The sequence below is a fragment of the Gadus chalcogrammus genome, chromosome 16 (assembly GCF_026213295.1).
Source record: "Gadus chalcogrammus isolate NIFS_2021 chromosome 16, NIFS_Gcha_1.0, whole genome shotgun sequence".
NCBI lineage: Eukaryota > Metazoa > Chordata > Actinopteri > Gadiformes > Gadidae > Gadus > Gadus chalcogrammus.
In genome coordinates this window covers 16,890,789-16,911,058 of record NC_079427.1, presented here as the reverse complement: position 1 = coordinate 16,911,058, position 20,270 = coordinate 16,890,789, and the positions used below count along the sequence as shown (strand labels likewise).

At 50.9% G+C, this 20,270-nt stretch overlaps 1 protein-coding gene across 1 annotated transcript in view; it reads right to left on the bottom strand.

Annotated features, from left to right (window-relative positions):
- Positions 1–1,047: 1,047 nt before the first annotated feature.
- sik2b (salt-inducible kinase 2b) overlaps positions 1,048–20,270 on the bottom strand; it is a 42,558-nt gene continuing 23,335 nt past the window's right edge. The window contains 13 exon segments of the mRNA XM_056610490.1: positions 1,048–1,763; positions 1,880–1,968; positions 2,447–2,554; positions 3,375–3,535; positions 5,345–5,638; positions 5,871–6,102; positions 8,035–8,193; positions 8,740–8,892; positions 9,281–9,507; positions 12,503–12,568; positions 12,571–12,625; positions 13,377–13,501; positions 17,300–17,461. Of these exon segments, the coding sequence (XP_056466465.1) occupies positions 1,127–1,763; positions 1,880–1,968; positions 2,447–2,554; positions 3,375–3,535; positions 5,345–5,638; positions 5,871–6,102; positions 8,035–8,193; positions 8,740–8,892; positions 9,281–9,507; positions 12,503–12,568; positions 12,571–12,625; positions 13,377–13,501; positions 17,300–17,461 (2,468 nt within the window). The 3' untranslated portion in view covers positions 1,048–1,126.

Genomic DNA, 20,270 nt, shown 5'->3' with positions numbered 1-20,270 from the left:
GCCGATGACTCAGAGTTCACCACAACCAATCAGAATTGGCTGTACAGATGAGGCCTCCTTTACCCATTCGTTTTTTTTTTGTACAATCGTTTAATATCACGAGCTAATATTGCTTCAATATTGCCAGAAAAACAGATTGATATTGACTAATGAACACCGCGACTTCTTCACCCAGCACGCATGAACAATTCAAGCCCTTGCCCTCCGTTCATCAGGTCAACATGTGCTCCGCTGGATCTCTTCAAAGAAACCTCACCTCCAATCAAATGGTATGAACACTGTTCAGTAGTGTAAGAGTTCAATGTGGTTCAGTAGTTCAATGGAAAGCAGAAAGGAAAGTATTCAGAAATGAAACTACTGCTCACTGAATCTGTCCATTGTCCGTCAATCATATGCATTTATAACAATAAGCAGTTGTTTGTTCTAATCAAACAAAGTTCAGAATATTCATATAAGAAAGAAGGCGGTGAAATGTAATGCTTCAAACATTTTGTAAATGTAGTCGTGAAACCTATATTATTATTATTATTATTATTATTATTATTCAAAAGTACCCACTATGGGCATCTTGCAGGACAAGGTGGCATGATAAACAAGCAACTGACTCATTCCTTTCAAACAAAGAAAATGAATGCATCTCGAAATGATTCTACAAATGTTCTGTGTCCTGGCGTTGTTGACGTCCTACTCGCAAGAGAAAATGTGCCGTTAAGCTGCTGTGCTTTTGGTTCCAGATAAGCCCCCCCCCCCACACAGACACCTAATGGGATCAGCTGCACCATCCGCAGGCTGCGTCCTGTCCCGACACCACCACCACCCTACCTAGGTATACGTTGGGGGTAGGGAGGGAGGTGGGGAAGAGGTAGGGGCCGGGCATGACTTCAACCAAGGAGGAGAGGGGTAGGTAGGCTGAGGGAGGTTTTGGTAGAGGAGTCTTCTTCTGAGGTTCACTAAGAAACAAGGAGTCAGTATTTTAGTCGTACACGTTTTTTCCTTCTTCTACGCCTCTACCCCCCGTTGCCCCCCCCCCCCCCCCCCAGCCCTCATCTTGCTGACCGCCGTAATGCGGCACACAGCTTCACCAGCTCCCCACAGCTTCACGCCGCCCGCTCCCTCCGGCCGGGCTTCAGTTGACCATGACGAAGCCGTGCTGGGAGTCCACCGTATCCATCATCTCGCCGTCCAGCAGGGGGTCCTGGAGCTCGGGGGGCAGGGTCAGGGGGTCGTACTGCCCCGGTCCCGCCATGGCCAGACCCCCGTCGCCGTACCCCCCCACCATGGAGCGAGGCGCCGGCTGCCCGGGGTCCAGGGAGAAGTCGTACTGCTCTGCGTAAAGTGCCTCAGCGGAGGGTCCAGGTGTCTGCTGCTCACAGCAGGAGGGGTAGCTGCCGTAGCCCAGGGACGGGGGCTCCACGGGGAGCTGGTGGTGGGGGTGGAGGTGGAGGGGGTGCTGCTGCTGCTGCTGCTGCTGGGGGTAGTGGTGGTGGCTCATGTAGGGGTCGAACACCATGCCCTCCCCGGGCTCCACCAGGGGGAGCAGGCCGGCGGGCTGCTGGTGGAACGAGGACGAGGGCTGGGGGCCGATGTGCTGATGGGGCGGGGTCTGAGAGGGTCCCATGGGGGGCATGGCGGGGCCCTGGGGGGAGCAGACCGGCGCGGCGCCAGGGGGGAAGGAGCCCTCGGCGATCTGCATCTGGTTGAAGTAGGACTGCAGCCCGGCGCTCTGAGGCTGCTGCTGTAGGTACATCCTCTTCTGGTGCAACCTGGGCAGGCGGGGGGGAACAAACACACACTTTGTGTAGACTTGGGACCCATGTGAGGTGTGGTTACTGGTTGTCATCGGTGGTGGTGGCGGTGGTGGTGGCGGCGGTGGCAGTACCTGTGCTGCTGGAGCTGCTGCTCCAGGCTGCGGGGCGTCTCCGTGCAGAAGAGCTGGCAGCTGGCGGGGCTGTTGGCCAGCGCGTTGGCCTGCAGGAGGGCAGGCACAGTGGGACTAGGTCACCGCCATGGCAACCAGCGACAAAATATTCACCAGCCACAGTTGTGTTCCGTGCACACAACCCCCCCCCCCCCCACACACCCCCCTTCAGCTCAGCAATGAACCTGCTAATCCTGACACGTCTCCCACATGATAAAGTCTGCACCTAAATACCTTTTGTAAAATACACGAGACGTATGGAGCAGGCTTATAGGCAACAGGATTCGATTGTGTCGTGAGAGATCAACTAGACATGTCAGCTCTGGGTTAGTCCCAACTGAAAGCTTAGCTGAGGGAGAGTGTAGCCGATGTTATGGGTTGATATGTTAAGCCTGCCCGAGCCGAGTGTAAAAACATCTTCCAAATTCAAAGCGTGTTCATTTCACGGCTCCTTTCCTCTTGCTCAATAAACACGCACACCTCGTCTAAAAGTGGCTCCGCGTACCCACTGGGAGGTCATTGGGTTACCTGCAGTCTGTGGGAGAGGTACTGCGTCTCTAGGCTCTGTCTGCGGGACAGGAGCTGGGGGCCCCCCTGGTACAGGGCCTGGCCATCCTGTTGCCTGGATGCCTCGCCCTGCACACACACAGACACGCAGACAATATGTGACACAACAAGAGATAGGGAGACAGTGGCGTCTGTAAACAGAGCAGTCTCTGCACGCATGTACGCACACACACACACAAAAAAAACTCAAAGGTAATACAATTATGCCCATTAGGGTCAGTGTGTCCCACAATCTAACCAGCTTACTAAAGCTGTGCTGTGGAAATGCCACTGGGCTCCTGCCAGATGCCTTATCCTAAATGATAAGTGCTCCAGGGACCGGACATTAGTCAAATGAAATGGAGACAAATTAAAAGGATAATGGCTGGTAGCTTCATGAGCATCAGAGAGCTGCATTATTATTACATTAGTGGTGGCGGGCACATTGGAAGCATTGTTTGGTGTTCTTTCTACTACCTTTCCTGATTTCATTTGCCTGGTGCTTACGGTAACGATGGCTCAATGATACTTCCTTACATGGCTATTCACTTGCGTTCAGCGGTGTGAGTTGGTACGTGTGTGGCTGGGCGTGTGTGCGTGTTTGTGTGTGTTCCCCCTCAGATCAGGACCAGTGAGTACCAGTTACTAGCCTGGTCCATTTGAGTGACCTCAACAATGCCTCTATTCTCCCTGGCCCGGGCTCCAGGCCCCAGGGGCCCCGAGACAGTAAACAAGCCACAGTTGGCTGCCTCTTCTGGGGTTACACAACCGGCAGGGTGGGTGACTTCTTTCTGATGATGAGTTGCGAAGGGCAGTGGGGTGAAGAAGGGACTGGTACTATCGAGGGGGGGGGGAAACGTTATTTTGTGCGTGTGCGTGATCACGTGCGTGTGCAGACAGACTGGCTGACCTCCAGGAGGTTGTGGAAGTGTTGCTGTGGCCCGAGGGGACCCGCAGGGCCGGCCCCCTCGCCGGAGCCCATCTGCTCCACCAACATCTGGACCTTATTCAGCTCCAGGATGCCTTTGGTCCGGGCCAGGTTCTGGAGGTGCTGCCGGAACGCCACCAGACCTGAGCGCGCACACACACACACACACACACATAGACAAACACACACACACACACACACACAGACACACACACACACACACACACAGACAAACACACACACACACACACACATAGACAAACACACACACACACACACACACACACGCACACGCACAAACACAAACACAAACACACACACACACATATATAGATAAATATATATACATTTTGAACCTTTTTTATTGACTGATAACGAGAGGAGAAGAAAGAAGGAAGGTGAATGAGAACACAGGCTCCTTCATGGCTTGACTGGAGCGTGTGTGTGGCTGGCAGCATAAAGGCTGTAGCAGCTGTCGGTAGCGCTCCCCTCGCCCCTGCAGCAGTGTGACTGGATGTACGTCAGCGGCTAATGTGGGAGTGTTGGCGTTGACGCTGAGAGAGAGAGGGACGAGAGGTAAAGGGGGGGAAAGGTACAGGCAACGTGTGTGTGTGTGTGTGTGTGTGTGTGTGTGTGTGTGTGTGTGTGTGCATCTGTGCGCATGGGAGTGCAGCAGCAGCAGCAGCCTTGATCACACGCCCTCCCGGTGGGGACTGGTTCTGTCTGTGAACAGGGGGGACCTGACTCACCCTGATCCAGGAGGCTATTTAAAGACTAACAGCGTCGTGTGACGCAAGCCCCTACACCCCCCCACTCCCCCCTCCCCCACACCAGTACGTCATCATGAGATGTCTTAGAAAGCCTCCCTGGTACCCACGTCATGCAGGGTGGGGGTGTGTGTGCGGCGCGTACATCTCTTTCATCCTCCTCCTGTGATTAGGTTTTACTGGGCTTCAAGTACGGTTGCTATCAGGCTGTGAGTGAGGACACTTGTGATGGTCTGGGTGGAGAGGGAGGAGAGGGAGGCTGGGGAGACGGGGAAGCGTACTCACACTCTCCTTCTGGTTCATTACGTTCCCCACTGCCTACTGTGGGACAGGTCTGTAATCATGCAAGAGAGACTGGAGGAGAATTCAGTTTGGACTCACATTGTTAAATTTGTCTTCTTGGTATTAATAAATACTGTAAAGGCACCTTTGATATAAATCCATATATAATTTTGCGTATGGAATATTGCAGCGACTGAAGATGTGATTATCATTAGTATTTGATTATTAAGTAATTAACGACTGACACAGTTCTAGTTATCCTGCTTTGTTTTATGTCCTCACGTTTATCACCAAACACTTCCTAATGAGCCTTGTAGCGTGCTAATGCACGTAACCCCCCCCCCCCGGTCTGTAAATAGTGCGGGACATCGACCTCATGTCCACAAACACAGACCCCGGTCGTCTGCTCGCGCCCCCATGCCGTCTCGTCGGGCCTCACCGGTGTGTTTATACCCGTGTTTTGCACGGAAAAAACAGACTCCCGTATGACCGCGCGGTACACTAGCGTGTTCCCAGAGCGCACTCTGGTCTGAGGGTGTGAAAGGGGTGAGGAGGAGGTCGGACCTGGCAACGTTCAGTGTGCTATGTGTGAAAGAGGCAGGAGGGAGAGATGAGGAAAAGGGAGCCGGGGAGAGTGTGAGGCTAGAATGTAAAAGGCGAGACAGGGATGGAAATGGAGTGTGCTAAGGAGAAGGGAACAAAGGGAGAAAGCACGAGCGTGAAATGGACTCCCAGGGATCGACACGGTACAAGAGAAACCGAGGCTCTCTCTGCAAGATAGGGGGAGTCACAGTAAGAGAAAGGAAGAGAGTGCGCCAGAGGGAGGGAGGGGGAACCAATGCAGCGCACAGTGCACAGTAGCAGCAGTGTAAGGGGTGGGCGGGAGTCGGGGGGGGGGCGGACCCTGGGTGAGTGAGGTGTCAGAGGCTCGTCTGCCCTCCCTGAAGCTGATGGGCGAGCGATTGTGGGTCTCTCTGCGCTGGGAGGTCAGGGCGGCCATGGCGGGGTTGGCGGGGCGGGCGTTGAGGAAGGCGCCGGGGGACTGGCGCAGGGCGGGGCCGGTGGCCAGCACCACTTCACTGAGGGAGGGCGCGTCCTCCAGCAGGCTGAGGTCGCTGTGCACCGAGCCCATGTCGTAGCCCATGTCCGAGTCCACGCTGCCCAGCGACGGGTTGTGGCCCAGGGTATACAGTTTCCCTGGGGGGGGGGGGGGGGGGGGGGGGGGCCATCAGATCAAACGGTTACAAGGGAGGAAAACAATGAAATAAAAGAGAAGTCTCACTATTGTATGAGTGAAGTACTTTGCATGTATTGTTCCATACACACGGACTCGATTGCAACACCTTTTAACAACGGCTTTAGAATGAGTGTCATCAAGTAACATGTCCAAATGACAGACGCCAAGTGCCCGACGGATGAGTGGCCGCACCTTGGCTGGAAGCCCCCGGCTGGTTGGTGACCTCAGAGAGCGTGTGCCTCCGCTGGCCGAAGCGAGCCGTCTGATAGGCCGAGAGCAGGTGGGCGGGGTCGTCCTCGGCGTCGGGCTCCTCCGTCTCGATGCCCTCGTCGATGGACGTCTCCATCATGTTGCTAGGCGACGAGGTGGAGGACTTGCGGAGGACGGCCGGGGGGGGCAGAGGCTCCAGCAGGCAGCCGTTCACCTGGCGGCGCAGAGACCAGGGAAACATCCGAGAGAATCTATTATGGTCTGGCGTCAGGGAGGACACTTAATAGCCCGACGGCGACGCTACAGTATCGGCTGCTTTAAGTTGCTTTAAAGTCGTCCCAAGGTTAAGACATCCGCACCCTGTAATATTCAGACGTAATCACGTAACGACGTGTGTGTGTGTGGGTGTGTGCCCGGGAATGCATATTTGATCTCCCTGTTAAATGATGGAAAGACCTGAGTGAACTCGACGAGCCGTACATTGACATGACATCCACCATAAGGCTCTGTCATCCTCACTTGCGTGTTCAGAGCATTGCTCGGCTGCACACACACAATCGATGGCGGTCATTTGTGTGGTGAGAAAGGGCTAACTGGAGGAGAACAGCCGCCATGCTGAGAGGGGGACTTCCTTCCTTTATTTCTCTCCAGCTTCTCTGCCATTACTGCAACTGGACACATACTAGGCGAGAAGTGTGTGTGTGTGTGTGTGTGTGTGTGTGTGTGTGTGTGTGTGTGTGTGTGTGTGTGTGTGTGTGTGTGTGTGTGTGTGTGTGTGTGTGTGTGTGTGTGTGTGTGTGTGTGTGTGTCCGTGTTACCGTATGTGTGTGTGCGTGCGTGTGTGCGTGCGTGTGTGTGAGTGTGAGAGAGAGAGAGAAAGAAGGTGGGGATGTAGGAATGCAGGGTTGGGGAAGTATGCTCTGAATGAATGTTCCACGGGATAGGCACTCCTACACACTTGCACGTGGGCATGGGCAAACACACACACACACACACACAAACACAATTTGATGCACACGCTGGCAGGTTGAATACATCAGGTTGAGTTGCCAAGGGCAACCAGAGGGCCAATGTTGGTGTAATAAGAGACGCTTAGGTCTAATTCCCCCTTCCTTTTATTTTTTTCATTGTAGCCGGCCAGGCAAGGGACGTTTTTAATCGCGCGCACTGAGCATGCACACACAATTTTAAGGAACAGAAGAATTATGATAAAGAAAGAGCAGAGACACCAAGACAAGCACAATGAACGAAGAGAGAAGTGTCCAAGTTCCTTGACTGTCATGGGGCCCCACGGAGATTCCCATGAGCTTTACATAACCAGGGCCCCCTAATCTTTTCAGCGTACTCATTCAAATGTCAATGACGTACACGCTGCTGTACCCATACGTTGCTCCCGGACGCCAGCTGACGTGCTGCTTATCGCCGGGCGCACGTCACAGTCGATAGGTGATAAGAACCATTAGTAACAGCCATCCACTTCGTGCCAGGAGAAAAGGTCGGTTGTTAGCACCCATGAACCCAAAACACGGCAGGGAAGGAAGCGAGAAAAAGGGTGCGTGTGTGTGTGTGTGTGTGTGTGTGAGTTTGCATGTGAATTAGTGAGTGTGTGTGTGTGTGTGTGTGTGTGTGTGTGTGTGTGTGTGTGTGTGTGTGTGTGTGTGTGTGTGTGTGTGTGTGTGTGTGTGTGTGTGTGTGTGCAAGCCGTGAAGAACAGGCAGCTGTCGGTGGGGATGAGGGTGCAGCCTGAATGCTTATATAAGACGGCAAGATAGCTGCACTGTGATAAACACACACACACACACACACACACACACACACACACACACACACACACACACACACACACACACACACACACACACACACACACACACACACACACACACACACACACTCTGAGGCTTGCTAGGTCTTACGTATCAAAGAGCAGTCGCAGTTAGGCTTACGGGAATGAACTTCTAGAACTTTCCAGGAAGGGCTTGAATAACTTCATACACGGAAAACAACCCCCACTGAGAGAGAGAGCGATAGAGAGTATACTATAACGGACACACCAGCTATTGATTTAATACAGCGGGCTATGGAGAGAGAGGGATGGGTTCACAGAGAGAAAGAGAGAGAGGGTGACCGACATGAGTGGACCTACTTTGGGGGTGGTGACGTCTTCAGCCATGAAGTGGTGCTCAGGGGGGCAGGCCTGGGGGAAGGCGAAGGAGGTGTCGGAGGAGGCCTGGGACAGAGCGGGGGACCGCAGGAGCCGGACTCCCTGGGGGAGCACTCCGACCTGGCTCGGCCCGCTGGTGGACTGGGTAGGGGGGGGACGGGGACGAAGACTCATTGGTGGTGAGGCAATATTGAAACAAAATTCAAGTGATCAAACATAAATAATTATTATCGAATCTCGACGCAAGTGCAACTGAACTACTTTTCTAGAGATGAGATCCTGGAGGTAGGGGATGGGGAGGGGCAGGAGAGGCAGGTGCTGGGGGGGGGCCGTGACAGACAAGAAAAGGCTAATGAAGATTGGAGGTGAGAAGGAGGGCCGTCAGACCCGAGGGGAGATAATGGAAGTGGCAGCGGAGACGCGGGAGGATCAAGGCCAGGTGAGGGTGGCTGCCGCCGCACACGGGGGGGGGGGGAGGAGGAGGAGGAACAAAGGAAAGAACGGAGGACGGACCAGGGGGCGGGAGAAATGAAGATAGCCTCTTATTTGTTGTGTGCTGCAGGTGTGCATATCAGCCCTTTGATCAAGGGGCAAGGCAAAGATGCTAATCCCAACACTAATACATAACAACCACCACCCCCCACCCCCCCACCACCACCACCCCCCAGCCCAGCTTGCTGCCGTTACCTTGGCGACGGTCTGCTCGGCGATGGTGCTGGGCCGTCTCTGGCGCGGGTCCAGCCTCTGCTCCACGGGGAAGCTGCAGCGGTGGGCCTTGAGCCGCTCCACCAGCAGGTAGTAGATGGCCGCAAAGTGGTTGTAGCTTTTGTTCTGCAACGACTGGAGCAGAAAGGGGCCCCAAAGGGACGTATTAGGGCCGCGAATGTGTGGTGGACTGGTTTCAACACGACCGCTGCTGCAGTGGCTTTCAAAATTCAAAACAGTACGGCGGTGATTTGCAACTTTAAAAATACGATGAAATTAGACATTGTCGAATAAAGCCCAAGACAAATAGCTTCCAAGCCACCCCAATATGGACTAGGTGAGTCCCATGCAAGTTCATTATTCTGAACTGCACAAAGATTACGCAGTTCAGTGAAAGACTAACAAAGTGTTTGTATCGCTGTGTGGATGAAGGAGAGCGATCGCACCCTGATCATCCGTTTAAAGAAGCTCCACTCTAAACACGCCTAATGCCCCGTCCCTGGCCGCTTCCCCGCTCACTCACCTCAACGGTCTTGTGCTGGTCCACGCCCAGGCTGTGCATCAGACGGAGGACCTGCTCGCTGTACTCCCCCACGCCCGCCTCCCCCTCGTTGGGCGCGGCCGGCTGGTACAGCATGGGCCGCTGCACCGGCACGTCCAGCAGCATCCACTTGTGCTCCTTGATCTGGGCCACGGACAGACGCTTGGACGGGTCCAGCACCAGCATCCTGCGGATCAGGTGTTCACAGTCTGGGCAGGGGGGGGGGGGGGGGGGGGGAGGGTGAGAGACAGAAGACGCAACACAGTGGGGGTGAGTGCTTTTGCATGGTCTACACAAGTCTTTCACTTTGGATTGGTTGGGTTGATTAGATTGTAATTAACAAAGGAGTTGGGGCAAGTCATTTACAGGCTCTAGGATGCCCACATTAGGGCTTTTGAAACCCAACGCTTTTGGCTAGGATATAAGAAACCCTAACTACTACACTCTCCTATCCTGTGAAATTAGCACGTTTGTAAAAGCAATAAGAAACTGCTTCAGCTTGACGGTGGTGTCACAGGGACTTTATATTAAACCGTCTTTAGCTTCCAGTTCCAGGGAACATGGGCTACATTGACTAGATAACCAACAAGACTATACCTTCCTCCCCCAACACACCCCGTCGGGCGTCTTTCAGTGCTTTCCACTAGGCGTGTGTGTAGCCTCTTTCCCCTCCTCCTGCTGAGAAGCGGCCCCCTATAGCTGGTGGTCAAGTGAGTCTGAAGTCAGACTCCGCTGGGGACTCTTAATAGCATTACAGTCCCCTAGGCTGGGCCGCTCCGGCTAGCCTGCCTGCCTAGAGCCCCCATCCCTCATTTTTATACTGCCTCTTACCGGCTGCCCCTGCCACAGTCATAATTTATCTGTAATGGGACTACTACAATATGAATCCTAGTAAATAATGCACATGGCATAAAGATTCAAGAATGAACGGGCATAGGCACAGACGCATGGTCCAAGACATGCGCGCGCGCACACACACACACACACACACACACACACACACACACACACACACACACACACACACCACACACAACACACACACACACACACACACACACACACACACACACACACACACACACACACACACACACACACACACGTCTGGCTACCCTGCTGTTCTACTAATGTACCCCCCCCTGCCCCCACCCCTCATCTTAAAGTGTATCGCAGAGTACTGAGGTTTGGCAAAACAAATAAATGGAATTGCATTTGGCATCTAATTTGAAACACACTTCATTAAAACACAACCTAAAAGGGTTAACTTAATCCAAAAGGATGAGGTGAAATAGCAGAGCTTAGAGAGTCTAATAATGTTCCACTGCAAAAAGATTCAGTTCATGTGCAGCATGCTGTACCCGGGCGTAAGTCAGCAAGCCTTTGGACCGCAGGTTCAGCACTGCTGCTGCTACTGCCTTGTTTATAGCAACCAGGAGAGACTGTGAACCGCCCTGGAAGCTAGCAAGTCGCTGGGGAGAGCTATGCTATGAAGCTGGCATGGACTTGCTGGCTGATTAGTTGTCTGAGTGATTGACTATCCCAGCCAGAGCGCCATTACACCACAATGACTCCACTACAAAAACATCCCTGTTTGAATCTGTCCCGGGGTGTGGAGTTACACAGCGTTAGTGCCGTACTTTGATCTAGCAGCACACGGAGACGTGGACGCGCTAACCTTTACAACCTGTACTGAATTCCTTTGATCACGAAGGAGACACAGAGCTAGACAATGTAAATAATAATTCTGAATAATTCAAACGGGTGACTCAGACACATGCGATGTGTCTGAGTCACTGTTGGTAGACCCAACGTAACGACAAATTAACAGAATAAAGCACCAGACAGAGACTGAGGGAGGAGGTCGGGGGGGGGCAGCTTGTCTGGGTTGCACAGGTGCGTGCATATATATGTGTGTGTGTGTGTGTGTGTGTGTGTGTGTGTGTGTGTGTGTGTGTGTGTGTGTGTGTGTGTGTGTGTGTGTGTGTTGTTTTGTGTGTGTTCCTTGGATGAGCGAGCAACTGGCCGTTTCCCCCCACCATCCACCCCGGCCTGAAGGCTCCTCCAGAGGGCTGAGGCGGCGTGGCGTGCGAGGCTGCGCCGAGTGCCGCGGCTTTGGGTAGCGAGGGGAACACCAGGAGGTCCACTGTGGCTCCGCGGAGGAGAACCGGCACACTGTGTTCTCGTTCCAGGGGGAACGTAGAGTGGTGGGCGGCGTACCGTGCGTGCATGGCCGTAACTCGCCCTGCATCCCCCCCCCCCCCCCCCCCCCCCCCCCCCCCCCCTGATGGTCCCTGCCCCCACGTCCAAATTGTTTCAAGATCCAGACCAATTCCTGGTGGACCCGCTCAAGCCCCCCACCCCCATCACCTCCATCACCTCCCACGTCCCCCCGGGAGAATGCGTCATGCACGACTTCAGACAGCATTCTGCTGGAAGGACAGAGAGAGTGAGACCAAAAGACACATGGATGCTCTTCAGCACTACGCAGGCAGACAGACAGAGACGGAGACAGAGACAGAGACAGAGAGAGAGATAAAATAGAGAGCAAGAGAGGGAGAGAGGTACAGGCGCCTCAGAGAAACAGGCAGTAATACAGTCTGGCTGCTGGAAGCGTTTCCTGGCTCTTCTCCAGGTTACATAAACAGCCTGAACGATTGAGATTATCTGTTGCTAGTGGAGTAGCACAGCCAACGCTGGCGGTGCTCCTGATTAACCGGACTGTCCCACTCTGTGATGCACATGTGCGCACATATGCATCACATATGCAAGTGTGCATAAACCCAAAAGTTTTTGTGCATACTTTCAAAACACAAAAGCATAGAGAGAACACACACACACACACACACACACACACACACACACACACACACACACACACACACACACACACACACACACACCACACACACACACACACACACACACACACACATACACACACATACACACAAACAAGCTTGTAGAAAAGACAAAACCTTCAAATGAATTGTTAATGATGTGAACTGGCGTCCATGTGCAGCCACAGTGCTACGTGCTAACTTTTGCTTCCAACCAGAAAGCCTGGGGATTTCCTGCTTCTGCTGTTGTGGCTCATCATGGCGCACTCATGTGAGGACAGAAAAAGAACCCTCTAGTGGTGGGGGATCATTGAGCTGCTCTCAGCGGTGTTCATGTGTAACCGTGTCCCGATCGAGGCTCTACCTTCGGTCATGAAGTAGGGGATCCGGAAGCGACCTTCTAGGACCCTCTGCCTCAGGACGGGCAGGTAGGGCCGTCAAAGGGCAGGGCCCCGCACACCAGCACGTACAGCACCACCCCCATGCTCTGCAGAGGGAGACGGAGAACACACACACACACACACACACACACACACACACACACACTCACACACACACACACACACACACACACACACACACACACGCGCGCGCACACGCGCACACGCACACACGCACACACGCACACACGGAGCAGTGTGAGGACAGAGGCTGGGAACAATCATTACATCATATATCAATCAACGGCTTCCGGATGCGAACGGCCCCTGGATTATGGTCGCAAGGAGGACTCACGTGCACACACAGGGACGTGCACGCAGCTCTCTGGATGATTATGTCATAGAGTGGGGGCTGTGCTCCGTGATTGGGAATGAAAAAAAATACTTATCTCTTGATTGCTTTGATAGAAGAATAGGCAGAGGGGATTATGCTGGTAGGACTTTGTTCTGAGTACACGCGGATCAGATTCATTTGGAATAATGGTACTGCATGTACCTTAGCGGTTCACAAACATTAAACTAGGCGGGCAGGATAGTGCCGTGGTTGGGGCATTCAACCCCCAGCCCACGAGGCACTAGGCAGTAGGCACTAGGTACGAGGCACTAGGTTCAACCTTCAAGGTCCACAGCCTACCTATAAGCGTCCTGGTGCAAGATTCCTCATATCTCTACATGTGTACGCAAGTCTTCTTAGATTAAAGTATCTAGTGGATTCCACACGTAATGCGTAGTACATGCCTCAAGTTCCAGGGCTGTACCAGACTGTCAGTGCCGGTGCTCTTATATCTTATATCCTACCCAGATGTCCAGCTGGGGCCCCTCGTACTGCTGGCCCTCAAAGACTTCGGGGGCCGCGTAGGGGGGGCTTCCGCACCACGTGGCCAGAGGCTCCCCGGGATGGAAGAAGTTCCCGAAGCCAAAGTCTGCATGAGAGCAGAGAGAGAGAGGGAGGAAGGAAGGGGGCAAGGGTTAGAGGAAGCCACATCAAACTTCAATTTTGGTTAAAAGTGAAAATGGGTTTATTCACACTAGCGGTCTTCAGCACATGCTGGCGTAGTGTTTCTTGAATGAAGGAGTTCAATATATGTGTAATATGTTGGAGGCAGGGAAGATGAAGAGCTTGATTTTGCGACCGGGAGAAATTCATGAGAATATTATAATAAAAGAAAAATGCAAACTTTATTGTGGTGGCAGAGGACTGTGTCCACGTCCCTGTGGGGTTAGCAGCAGGTTTTACATAAGAAATGCTCAGCATATTTGCTCAATGAAGAAGCTGGCTCCAAGGCAGCCTCCTCGGAGGCTAATATGAGGTCATCAAAAGCCAGCAATTTAATTTGTTGTCTGGAGAACGCTGATAATTTTATCTCCACCAGAGGATCAGTTTTAAAAGAGGTTACATAAGTGAAAGTATGCATGCATGATTCAGTCCTATAGTTATAGCCACATGCAAGCAAATACAGACACTGGCAATCTGTGTTTCTCTCTCTGTCTCTTACACGCACACACACACACACACACACACACACACACACCACACACACACACACACACACACACACACACACACACCACACACACACACACACACACACACACACACACACACACACACACACACACACACACACACACACACACACACACACACACACTATCTAAAGCACACTCCGAAGTACCAAGTCTGTCTCTGATTAAAATTCAACCCAGGGCTGTAGTAACATCTCGGTATGTTGCTCAATCTTCCGGAGCCAACCTACGTGCCTGTCCTCTGCAGTAACACAGTGCGGGGCTGTGACCCTGCCGCCCGGAGATCTGAGGAGACCTCTCCTTCTCCCCTGGCCCTGAGGTGTCGCTTGTCAGGAGCCGGCCCGGTGATATCGGCGCCACGGCCCGGGACTTGAGAACAAGGCTGGCTTCAGTTCGCTTCTACTGTTTTTTTCATTCATTCTTCCTTCCTTTCTTCCCACCGCTCATAATGGTCCCATAAAGACACCAAAGGAGCGTGACGCCGAACAGACAGATAGCACTAATGAAAGAGGCCAGGGGTTGAATAACAGCGGGTGGCTGACACGCACGCACACCCACACGTACCCACGCACACACGTCATAGCCCGACACTGATCCGAATGTTGTGATCGGCCGCTGGTGGGTGATCCAATATGTCTCCTCGATGATGTTTTATGGAGAACACACATGAAAGGAGAGCCACTGAACATGTGGTCCACATCGGTCTGCTTATGGAGCATGAGTTGTGCTCTAAGCGTTAAAGAATGCTACTTTTGTTTCGGTCTTCTACCCTAGTTAACACTGCGTTTGGTCCCATAATCATCAAAACCAGCGTTGTTTGTTTTATTTTCGGATGAGGCCCATTATTTAACGCCAACGATATTTACAGACAGCTGGACACTGGGGCACTGAAACTAGTAGGTGCATCTTAGGTGTATGCAAAATACTGATTATGATATCACAACTAACAGGAAGGTTTCTACTTTGACTAGAAACAAATAAACTTGCATACGAGTAGGACGACATATGGAAATTGAACTTTAAACAATATCAACAAATATGATGATATGCTTACAGATTCAAAATACCATTCTTTATTCTTCGTCGAACAGAACTGAATGTAATTATGTTACACATGGAAATTTTGACAATGCTATTGGACTAAAACTAGTTTTCCTTTCCCACTGACGGTCAAGCGTCACACATGATAATTTTTTAAGGGCATATCTTCGTTTCACAACAATGCGGTACATTTCAAAAGACGCTCCCAGGTATGATTGAATCCCCCATGGCCCGGCCCTACTGCGGAAGAGGGGTAAACAGGAAAAGGCCACTCCCTGGCCGCGGCTATCCTCCTCCCTGTCTATTACCAGCTTGACCTTTCCTTACTGACCGCTGCCCGGCTTCAGACACCCACGACCTTTAGGAGGTGTAGGAAGGCGCTGCTGGATGCAGCCCATCCCCAAGGGGGCAGAGGGGAGCTCCCTGGGCGTTAATGACCAGCTAGCCACATACAAATCAAATGCAAATGGATTAAAAAAAATCTGGTGGCTGGCGTCTCTTTCTGACACCGGTTGTCATGCCCGAATCGCTCCATATGGAGCGACAACGAAAATAACAACAACACTGTGTCTCCATACATGCGGCGGTAAATCAGACGTCTGTATATAAATAAGGGTATATTTATGTATCAACTGTGAATGGCCTCCATCGGGGAAGGGGAGAGCTGAAGTGGGGGGAGGAAGGGAGGGCGAATGGGGAAGGAGGGTTAGAGGGCACAAACTCCCTGGAAGTCTCTCAGATCTTTGCACTGGGTGACCCACTCTCCCTGCTCGGCCCGGTGGGCTGCAGATCTCATGTCCTTGTGAGGATGACCCTGAGGGGTGTGCTCGGACGAGGAGAGCACCGCCACACCAGGACATGTGATGACAGGCCCCGTGGAGGCAACGCACGTCAGCCCCTGAGCGCCTCCCTACGTCAACCAAGGCGCTCCCCCGGGACGTGAACAGCCTACATAAGTTGGCCCTCCACCTACCATGCTCCCTAAGTTATTTCTTATACCGTGAGGGGCTTTAAATTGGCCCAGGGAGACTGTGCTAATTGCTCTAGGGGAAACAGGGTGATGTCCTTCAACACTTTGCGCCTTCATGGCAAGCCTTCCCATGAGGACGCTAATTCCACATAGATACCTGAACACCCTCCCTCCCTGAACATAAAGAACGACACGTGACCCCACCAAGGTGGTAGTAGCGCCAGCTCCTCACTATACCATTATATACAATTCATATATACTGAATGTACAATTTATTATAAATATTAAAAGTATTAAATTATTGATTCTGAATTATAATTAGAAATAATTAAATAATGATGGCAATAATAATTATTAATGATCATATAATTAATGAATTAATAAATCATTTAATCAATACAATTATATTATTATCATTACTGCATTGATTAAAGATTAATTTGTATATAGAGTATTAGATGAATTAAGAAGCCAAACATCATAGTGACCTCCCTATCTCCCCCCACCACACCCCCCCCCCTGCACCCTGGGAGACAGAAGCAGGAGAACATTCTGGAGAGCCAGGTCTAATGCCACACGCTTGGTAATCACTCTATAAGGCCATGTTTTCACCAGAAGAGACACCGGTATACCCGAAAAAACCCTCGCGTTGTGGCTAATCTTTAGCTGCTTTCACATAACAACTACCGGTATTTGGATGAAGATTTCTTACCACTGTGGCTTGTTTTTGAAAGGAGGACCTTAGACTTCAGGGTTTAAGGTGGGACTTGTAGGTGTTTTTGCGTCTCGCATTGACCCAGTAATAAGCAGAGTCTGGCAACTTCACTCAAGTGTTTGAAATGCCTGGGTAAGTATTTAAGATATTTCTTAAGCATACAGCAGTTGAGCTCATGAAGGTTCAGGGATCAAAACAAAATGGTTTCACAATGACAGAAGAAACGTATAGTCCTCTGTACTGCTGCAGATACAGCGCATTGTCAGAAAGGGTGTGTAGGTCACTGGTTAAGCTCAGTGTGTGCGTGAGTGTGCGCGCGCGTGCGTGCGTGTGTGTGCGCACGCGTGCGTGCGTGCGTGTGTGTGTGTGTGTGAGAGACTGTGCCTGTGTGTGTGTGCGTGTGCTTTTATGCATGTGCATGTGTGTGTGTGTGTTGTTCAGACATGCATGCATCCACACACAGCCTACCTGCTATCTTAATGTTCATGTGTCCGTCCAGCAGCAGGTTCTCGGCCTTCAGGTCTCTGTGGACAATGTTGCGGTTGTGACAATATTCCACAGCAGACAGGATCTGCCAGAATTTCCTCCTGGCCTCCAGCTCGCTCAGACGGCCGTGCTTCGCCAGGTAGTCTACAGCCGGGAGGCAAGGGAGAGGAAGAGGGAGGGAGGGAGGGAGGGAGGGAGGGAGGGAGGGAGGGAGAGAGAGGTGAGGAGAGTCTCCCCACGTGTTCTCTTGCCGTCCAGAGTGAGGGAGCAAAAATTCAATGAGCTGTGATAAAACTATGTCCGGCACAAACCTCACACTGACCTCAAAGAAGTATGCAAGTATGACGTATAACCATATAATTCAACAGTCGTACACTAATGTGAATAAATCATATTGCTAAGATAACACAAACACAAATTAAATTGTCAGACGACAAAGTAAAAGGGAATGCCGCTTCAGGGGAGCGAGCATTATCTCCACAGTATTGCGCGACCTTATGTGATCACTGTACTGTACTGTACTTAAGCTGAAATGCACCGTACATGATATGAGAACGTAATGTTCCACACCCCATGACCTGGCCCCGCTGTACATCTGTGTGTGTGTGGTGTACAATGTGTAGGAGGGTGTACAATTTGTGCCTGACTGTTCTGTGTGTGATTATTGGTGTGTCATTGTGTGTGTGTGTGTGTGTGTGTGTGTGTGTGTGTGTGTGTGTGTGTGTGTGTGTGTGTGTGTGTGTGTGTGTGTGTGTGTGTGTGTGTGTGTGTATGTGTATGTGTGTGTGGGCGTCCAGGGATGGACTGTACTGAAGACAGTGAGTTGTCACAGCTGGAGGATAGAACAGGGAGGACCAGCAGCATTACCTTGTGCTCCGTTTCAGTGGGAGTTACAAGTTTCAATCAAATCATGAAGTCTTGTAATGCTAACGTCATGAAAGATGCCTTCATGACACAAACAAACATACACGCACACACACAAACACTTATGAACAGAGACAAAAACCCACACACTCACTCACACACACACACTCACACACGCACTCTCTCACACTCACAAACAGCAGGAAACTGCCATGGCCTGATAAGCCCTGACACACGCAGAGTGATCCCCAGCGGACCAACCCCGAGAAGAAATGCCGTTGTGAAACTGCTCTTGTTCTCAGTGATTCACAATGCCGTGTGATGTTTCCGTTTATCTGCGTCGCACCAACACTGCAGCACCAGGAAGGCCGGTCGAGGCACCGGCTTGGAGTAGACTGAACATGACTTAGAAAGGTTGAGCTCTGGACCCCAAGGGAGAGAGCCAGAGGTCATGAACTCTACTTTGTGTGACCAATGACTTGTCACTCTCAGTAACGAGTGACCTCATCATTCAACTCAGACTTCCACAGTAGACAACGTCAAAGAAAACATAACATTACATTTATTTATTATTTTATTACTTAAAAAAATTAATAGATCAAAAAAACGATAAAACGATCATTTAGTATGTGAGAGATGAAGTGGGGTTCAGAGGTTTGCTGAGACGGCTTAGGACTTTGTGAATGGGTCACTTTGAACAGGATAATGGTGGCTGATTAGATAGCAGCTAAAACATTCCACAGCAGAGCCCTCTGGTGAGTGGGGCGCTTTTCATGTGGTGCTGCTAATACAAAAAGCCCACCTAGGGAATGTGTCAGGGTGGTTAGAACCTATGAAGGGACTGGAACACAACACTGCAACGGCACACGGCCACACACAAGGTCTATGGCAAGAATCCACACTGGTATTTTCCTTAAATGTTTGATGCAAAAAAAAAAAAAAAAGCGATGGATTAAATAATGCGTAACAGAGATACACCATGTCTACTAGGGCCCGACCGATATTGATTTTTGAGTGCCGATGCCGATTATTTTCAGAGAAAAATTACGATTACGATTTAATCGGCCGATAAAAAAAAAAAAAAAAGCATATAAAACGTAGTTTTTGATACCTTAAATATTCCTTAAACACTTTTGACGAATATGTTGAATTGAATGACAGAACCTTTGAGTGGTTTTAGAAATGACATTTACAGTCAAAAATTAGTGTATTTAAAATGTAAATAAATAACTAACTCCCAATGTGCCTGCGCTCGTGAGCAGTGACTAACACGTGCGTGCTGAGCAGTAATGGTCTCGTGCACCCCCGCATTAGAGTCTACAGTATAACAAATTAACATGGCCTGGGACCTAAAGAAAAACAGGCACAACATGCTCACACAACGCGTCTTGTGTACATTGGTGGGGTGAGCGCGCAGCTGCCTGAGCGAGGGTGCTTTCATGTTGTACGGTAAAATTCAATCTCCTCTTTTTTACTCCAGCTAAAGTTGTTAGTTAGCAGCGAGTAGGAGCGCAATCTGCAGGATACTAAGCGCAATAACATAAAAAAAAATAATAATAAAAAAAAAAAGAAATCGGCAGGCCGATAAATCGGCCTGCCGATTTATCTACACTTAATATTTTTTTTAAATAGATCCGAGCCCCAAAGGAGGGATGAGTAATCCACTGATTTAATGTCAGCGGGGGCACGGACCTAAGCATGCAGCATTGCATTCTGGGAAAGCCAACTGATGAAGTATGAATCATAGGGATCCTAGGGAACAACTCACAGCCATCCTGGTCAGTCTCTGCCTGGCTGAAAGAGGGGCTAAATTAGTCAACAGCTCTGCCACTGTTGGGGAAACAGTCTTGCTAGCCTCACACTCCCCTCTCGTCCCACACATCATTTTAGTTAAAGTCCTATGGTTCCTATCCATCTTTATAAAAGTCCCAATCGAGTTTGAAGTGCCTAGCTTTCTTTGGGGGTATGGACCATAGAATAAGTAAAAAATAGACCCAACTTTAACCAAACCGTTTACCAAACAAGGGGTGAACACCAATAAACAAAGATTAAGAGAGGACAGAGAGTGGGACATTTGAATGGCTGTTTC